The 8,013-nt window shown below is 39.9% G+C and overlaps 1 protein-coding gene across 1 annotated transcript; it reads right to left on the bottom strand.

Annotated features, from left to right (window-relative positions):
- Positions 1–5,239: 5,239 nt before the first annotated feature.
- On the bottom strand, positions 5,240–6,181 carry LOC101661980 (olfactory receptor 7G3-like). Its single transcript, XM_004714319.2, has one exon. The coding sequence runs from the start codon at positions 6,176–6,178 to the stop codon at positions 5,240–5,242; it is 939 nt and encodes a 312-aa protein (XP_004714376.1). The 5' UTR covers positions 6,179–6,181.
- Positions 6,182–8,013: the final 1,832 nt, after the last annotated feature.

The following is an 8,013-nucleotide window of genomic DNA, read 5'->3' on the forward strand; positions in this document are numbered from 1 at the left end:
GCTTACAAAGCTGGAAAAGACATAAGTTATAAATAACTTATCTTTATTTTTAAACAGTTATTTCTTGACATCTAATATCCAGAAAAGTTTACAATTCTTTTGTTCGTTATTCTTTAAAAGTTCATTGTGGCAAAATTGATTTAAAATTACTTTTCACTTTAACCATTTTTTCATTGCACAATTCTGTGACAGTAATTATACTTACCTTGTTGTACAACCATCACTATTATCTTATTCTGAAAAATTTTCAGTACCAAATCAGAAACTCAGTACCCTTGTGGTAGTTACATGATTGCCTGTCAGCTTGAAGATATATAAACGTGTAGAGGTGGTATTCAACTTGTCAATCAAGGTCACAGCCTGATGGTGCCTACTTGTGGGATTGACCTTCTCCTGAGGAGAGCAGTCCTGGGAACTTCCCCTTCTTTCTCTTTGCCTTCACCCTCCTGCTGGCTGACCCTGGTTACTGCCAGGACCCTGGATGCATCCACTGCCATTGTATATACACAAGTCTGCACCCACCAACCTGTGATATCCCTGCATTCTGCATCATTGATTGTGATTTTGTGAGCCTGAAGAAGGACTAATGGACTAGTATTGGACTTAAGGACGTAAGTTGGACTGGGCTGGGTTGTTTTTCTGATATAGAATTACTTCTTGATACAAAGCTATTTCTTACACATACATGAGTGTCACTGGATTTGTTTCTCTAATCATCCAGGCATAACACAAACCTTTAAGCAATAATTCCCTGCTTCCTCCTCCCTTCACCCTTTAGGAAACACTCATAAACTTTGGCTATATATACAGCCACCTATGTATTCCTATTCCAGACATCTCATATTGTAATGCTAGGGATCACTTTGATATGTTCTAGTTATTCCCACTAAATGATTGAGTTGGGCTATGCAAATGAGCTTGTGGTCCAATAAGAAGGTTGGATATCATTGTTGTCAGGTGCTATCAAGTGGATATCACCGCCCCATTGCAGCTCTATGTACAACAGAACAAAGTAGTGCCAGGTCCAGGGATGACCTCACAATTGTTCTTATGATTGAGTCTATTGTTGCAGCCATTGTGTCAAACCACCTTGTAGAGGAGCTTCCTCCTTTTTGTTGCTCCTCTACTTTACAAAACTGAATATCCTTGACCAGGGACTAGTCTCTGTTGACAACGTGTGACAGAGCATGTGACACGAAGTCTCACCATACTTGCTTCTAAGGAGCATTCTGGCTGTACTTCTTCCAAGACAGATCTGCTTATTTTTCTGACAATCCATTGTACTTTCAATTTTCTTTGCCAGCACCATAATTCAAACACACAGATTTTTCTTAGGTCTTCTTCAGTCAATGTCCAACTTCCTCATGCATATGAAACCATTGGGAATATCATGGTAAGGGCCAGGTGCATGTCAGTCCTCAAAGTAACTCCTTGCTTTTCAACAGCTTTTCAATACGTGTTCAGCAGATTTACATAATGGAATGTGTCTTTTGATCTCGTGATTGCTGCTTTCATGAGCATTGACTGTGGATCTACGCAAGACAAAACCCTTGACATCTTCAAACTTTTCCCCACTTATCATATTGTTACCCATTGGTCTAGTTGTGAGGACTTTGGTTTCATTTACACAGAATTGTAGCCATCTTTAACCACACTCCTTTATATAGAGTTGCAGCCATATTGAAGACTGCCATCCTTGAATTTCATCAGTGGGTTTTTTAAGTCCTCCTCACTTTCAGCAAGCAAATTTGTCACCTGCATTTCTCAGGTTCTTAATAAGCTTAATAAGCACAATGCTCGTGCTGCATTCATTTTCATATAATCCAGATGAATCCACTGATGGGTATTTGAGTTTGTGTTCCTTTGTGGATTTTGCCATCATGTTGGTAAAGTAGCATTGGTAGTGTGATGGCTATATAATGAGCTATCATTATGAACATCAGTGATTGGAACCGATCAGTGGCTCCTGGGAGAAAAGACCTGATAACTTTCCCTCATAGCATCGTTGTTGCTGTTGTTGAGTGATTTTGAGTCCACTCCAATACATAGGGACCACACATGGGATAGAAGGCAAGACTGTCCTGTCCGGTGCCACCCCCACAACTGTTGTTAAGTTTGAGACTATGGTTGCAGCCACTGTGTCCATCTTTTTCTCTGGCCCCCTGCTTTATCAAGCATGATGTTCTTTTCCAAGGTCTGGTTTCCAGAAAACATGTCCAAAGGATGTTAGAGGAAATCTCACCATTCTAATTTCTAAGGAACTTTCTGGCTGTATCTTTACTAAGACAGATTTGTTTGTTCTTCTGGCAGTCCATGGTACTTTTATGATTTTTCCCTAAACCATGATTAGAATGCACAAATTCGTCTCCTGTTTCCCTTATTCATTGTCCAGGTTTGACTTGCATGGCCCACCTTGCTCCTCAGTCCTCTAACATGCTACAGGGTGCTTTTGCAGCAGATTTGCCCAATGCAATATGCCATTTGATTCTTTTGCTACTGCTTCCATGAGGATTGACTGGGATTTAAGTCAAATGATATCCTTAACAATGTCAATCTGTTTTCCATTTATCTTGCTGTTCTGAGGATTTTTAGTATCTTCTTTGCATCAAGTTGTAATCCATCCTGAAGGCTACAGTCTTTGATTTCCATTAGTAAGTGCTCAAAGTTCTCCTGACTTGAAGCAAGCAAGGTTATGTGATCTGCATATCCCAGGTTCTACTTAATATAATGCAGCATTTCAGATGTTTTGTTCAGCTTACAGTTCAACTAAGTATAATGAAAGGAGATCACCCTGATGCACACCTTTCCTGATTAAATAATGTAGTACCCCCTCCTTGTGTTCAAACAACTGCCTCTTGGTCTACATACCAAGTTTCCACATGAGTACTCATGGAAAATCCTAAGGGCAAATTCTACTCTGCCATGAAGGTTTTCTGTGAGTCAGAATTGACTTGAGGGTAGGCGATAGCATCAACAACAGTGATGCATCCACAAAGTTCCTTTTAGTGTGTAAACAGGAGTATAACACTAAGTGCTAAAGTTCTTGGGCCCCAAAATTATGCCTTTTGCTTGATTTGAGGTTTGGCAATCAGTATTTATATAAACTTCACGAAATATCAAGAACTCCACTAAGAGAGACAATGTTAGAATACACTTTTTTTAATCAAAAAGAAATATAATAATTAGAAGCAGCTGTTTTTTCATTTAAGATTTCTGCTATAATAATGTCTTTTAAAAATACAAAAAAAATCTGAATGCTCATAAGACATCACTAAAATGAGACCAGGATGGAGATCCACAGAGCTGAGCTAGATATTGAAGTAGGCGTGGATGGTGCTGACTTTAACCTAGAGTTGGTCTAAAAGAGGTGGAGGAAGGGCTTTAGCAATCCACTTTTAGACTCCCTCAAAAATAAAATCAGGATCTCCATCCTGCTCTCATTTTAGTCATCGCATATATGCCAAATCACACCATTACATAACTGCCCAACCACAGGGAAGCATGACCCAGGCAAGTTGACCCATAGTTTTGGGGGAAACAATTCCATCCATGACATATTCCATAATCATCGAATACACATTCACTTTCTAGCACAAATAGAACATTTCATAGACAAGGGCGCTTCAAAAGGTATGTGGGAAAATGCAAATATCTTTTCATTCTAATTTTTCAAGATCTTCTGAAGACTTTTCCTATTCATAGCATCGAGCAAATCTCCATTCATTTCAAAGGATTAAAATCATACAGAATATGTTCTCTGACCACGATTCTGGTTGGCTAGAAATCACTAACAAAAGAATGAAAAGAGTATCCATATATTTGGATGTTAAGTGTGTTCACATATAACCCCTGTAGTTTACATAAGAAAGGCCAAATGACATTATTCAATTACATTTCCCTGTACAGATTCTAGGAGAAAGGAGGACAAAGTAAAGAAGGAAAGGAGGCAGATGGGGCAAAACGAGGATCGGTTTACTCAATATACTCATAATGTGGAAGCAAATGAGGGCCCACTGCAAGTTCACTGACTTGAGGATTGCATATCTAATAATTATTCATTTAATTTTGAGAACTTAATGAAAAGGATTTATTTTCAGAGTCGTTTTAGGCTTGCAGAAAAATTGAAAAGAAAGCACAGAGGGCTAGCCTGTGCCTTCTCTTTCCCTATTTTATTTTACTCTTCCTTAATACAAAGCGTCTTGGTGACATAGAAGGCTGCTAACCAGAGTGGTTCAACCTTGTCAGCTACTCTGTCAGAGAAAGGTGAGGCTACCTGCTGCCATAAAGAGCTACACTCTGGAAAAATCTGCTCTGGCCTGTAGGATCGCTATGAGTCAGAATTGACAGTAAGGCAGCAGGCAGTGGGAGTCCTTAATACAGACCAATTGCTGCAGATAGAAGGGAAACCTGTACAGGAGTTGGAATGAAACGGCGTTGTTTTTCTGTGTCATTAAGACTTTCTACCTTGTGAGTGAAGCTTACTGATTTTCTATGACTTTTTATTCTGGGGAAATATTTGAGTTTTCCTTCTCTTAGAGAGAAACTCGCCTTGCTTCCAGTTTTTATATATTTTCCCTTACACTAGATTGGATCATCTCAGTTAACATTTCTAATATTATTGTAAGAGTGCATTATGACTCTTCTACAGGTATATAAACTAAACTCAGAGAATTAACACTTTGCTGACTGATCATGAGTATACTCGTGTTTTCATACCCAAACATTTCTAACTGGTCATGTGGTAACATGTATTTATCCTTATATTAGTTCTTGCAGTTTATAAACCTGAAAGCTTTACAGGTCTTTATTGGAGCTGCCTTGGTGGGTTAGTTGTGGCTTGAAATAGCCAGTGAGTAAAGTGTGAAGCTACTTGATAATTGGGTAATGCTACCAGTTTGTGCTCAACCTCTACTCTAACTGTTGGTGATCTAAACTCACCCAGGACAATCCTGGTGACTTGCTTCCATAAAGAGAGAACCATAAACCCCCTATGAAACAGTTCTTCTCTGTAATGCAGGGAGTCCCCAGGAGTTAGAATCGATAGGATTTCAATGGGTTTGGTCTTGGTTTTCAAAGACATAGGAAAGCAAGAGTTAATACAAAACTACTTGACTCGATAACCCATTTGCTAATTACATTACAGGAAGAATTGAAACAGAGAGGTGTCAAGATTTCTGGCGTACTCAGCATTTCATTTATTTTGGTTTTTATAATCGCATGTCCAAGGCAGATGATATAATTACAGAAAGGAAGATATTGCTGAGACAAGTGTTCTCAAGGCTTCCTTCAGGTCCCTATTCCTCAGGCTGTAGATAAAGGGGTTCATCATGGGAGTGACCACAGTGTACATCACTGAGGCCACTGCTCTCATACTTGAGGACGAATTAGCTGCAGAGCCAAAATAGACCCCCAGAGAGGTCCCATAGAATAAGGAAACAACAGACAGGTGGGATCCACAGGTGGAAAAAGCCTTATACTTTCCACCAGTTGATGGGATTTTCAGGATGGAGGAGACAATGCACATATAAGAGAAAATGATCCCAGAAAGAGGACCTATACCCAACAGGCTAGTCGCTATATATACAAGGATGTTATTGATGAGGGTATCAGAGCAGGAGAGCTTGAGTAACTGAGCAAGTTCACAGAAGAAATGAGGGATTTCCAGGTCTGTGCAGAAGGACAGATGGAACACCATCAGAATGTGGAGCAGGGCAGTCATGGTGCTAATGAACAAAGAGAGTAGAATCAATAGGCCACAGCGGTGGGGGTTCATGATGACAGTGTAATACAGAGGGTGGCAGATAGCCACATAGCGGTCATAGGCCATAACAGTCAGGAGTAAATTGTCCATACAGATAAAAGCCAGGAAAAAATATCCCTGGGTAAGGCAGTCTCTGAAGCTGATAGCTTTATTCACTGTCTGGATGTTCACAAGCATTTTGGGGACTGTAGTGGAGGTGCAAGATATGTCAACACAAGACAGGATGCAGAGGAAGAAATACATGGGGATGTGGAGGTGGGGGTCAAAGCTCACAGCTAAGATAATGAGCAGATTACCCAGCACAGTGACCAGATACATAGACAGGAATAGCCAGAAGAGGAAGGGTTGTAGTCTTTGATCCTCTGAAAGGCCCAGAAGGAGAAATTCCAAAATACCTGTGTGGTTTTCTGATTTCATGGTGTTTGTTAGTGAATCTGGAGCAAAATGAAATAGACACTTGGAATTAATTATTTCATGCCTTCAATTCTAGTAATTCAAAGACATTTATTTCACTCAGTTCCCTCTACTCTTTCCTTCCTTCACCACATACTTTTTTGAGTGAATTCCATAAATCACATTTATCTAGTGATATAGTATATCCTATTGCTATAACTAGTATTCGGTTCTAATCATCTCTGAATACAGCATCAAACTTGGTTCAGAAAAAAAAAAGCCTGCTGAGTTTTCCAACTCATGATGACCCATGTGTGTCAGTAGAATTGTGCTCCATCCAGTTTATAGTATTTGCTTTTTGGGGACTCAATCCCCAGGCCTTTCTTCGGAAGCATCTCTGGGTAGACTTGAAACTCCATCCTTTCTATTATACTGTTTGTATCACTTCTCCCAATCCATTAACATTGAGTCCATTCCAACTCATAACAACCATCTAAATTAGAACATTAGAATAGAACTTCCCGAGATAGTTTCCAAGGATGTGATCTTTAGAGAAGCATGTTGTCACACCTTTCCCCTGTGGAGTGGCTGGTGGGTTTGAACTGATAAACTTCCATTGTGCAGCCAAACTCTTAACCACTGTATCACCAGCTCTAAGCACCACCCAGGTATGCCCAAACTTGGTTAGATGACTATTTCCTCAGAGTATTGACTTATGTAGTTATCTGGACAATTAGTATCTGCATCTGGCCACAATTGCAAATGACTTGTTTTCTTGGAAGTAGCTTGGATTTTTGACTGCCTCATTGTCAGCAATAGCATCATTAAACCATTCTTTTAATAATTCTATAGTTTATAGTTATCTCACACATCACCATTGAGACCTGTCTAATGGGAAATAATTGCTTCCACTAGAATTGCTGTTGTGGAATGACAATTTGTCTTTTGCTATCAGCAAAAGTCCTTAGTGAAGGACTTCATAAGACAAGACAAAATTGATCTATTGCATGTATAGTACAAATATCAGGCACATAGAGAAAATTCCTGTCTGATGCTAATGGTTTTGTTATCATTTTCCCTCTCCCTGAACTCCTAAATGCATTGGCCCCTTGCATGCTCTCAGAGTGCTCTTCCAAGAGGTGTAACAAAGGACTTAGCACACCTCAATGTCAGCCTACTCAATAAAACCCGGGGTCCTCATTTCTGTCATGGAGTTGATTCCAGCTCCTAGGAATCCTGTAGAACAGAGCAGAACCAATCCATAGGATTTCCAAGAAAGCAAATTTTTACAGGAGAGTCTCATTGTTTGATGGATTCCAACCACCAGCTTGATGGTTACGAAACCAATGTCTAACCCACTGTACCACCAGGGTTCTTTTAGACACCAGGAACAATTCCAGCACTAGTGTGCATCGGAATCACTCACAGGAATGGTTAAGACACAGATCGCTGGGTTCTACCTAAGACCTACCAAAAGCAAAGTCACCACAACTGAGACGATTCAGAGCCAAAGCCACCCTACAGCACAATAGAACTGCCCCTGTGGGTTTCCAAAGCTATAAATATTTCTGGTAAATGATAGCAGACAGTACCATCTTACTGGTGGGTTCAAATATCTGACCTTGAGTTTAATAGCCAATGCATAATCCACTATGCCACGAGGGGTCCTAGATATAGGTTAGGGCACAATAAATTTCACTGTTTAAAGAGTTCAACTCTGAACCCAATGTTTTAAAGCCATCCATTATCCCATGGGAGAAAGATATGGCAATCTGTTTCTCTCTTCTTGCTTTTATATAGAATACAGCCATGGAAACCATATAGGGGAGTTCTACTCTATCCTTTCAGTTCACTGTGCG

Source organism: Echinops telfairi, unplaced genomic scaffold (genome assembly GCF_000313985.2).
Source record: "Echinops telfairi isolate 266 unplaced genomic scaffold, ASM31398v2 ScPeMD7_7459;HRSCAF=8497, whole genome shotgun sequence".
NCBI lineage: Eukaryota > Metazoa > Chordata > Mammalia > Afrosoricida > Tenrecidae > Echinops > Echinops telfairi.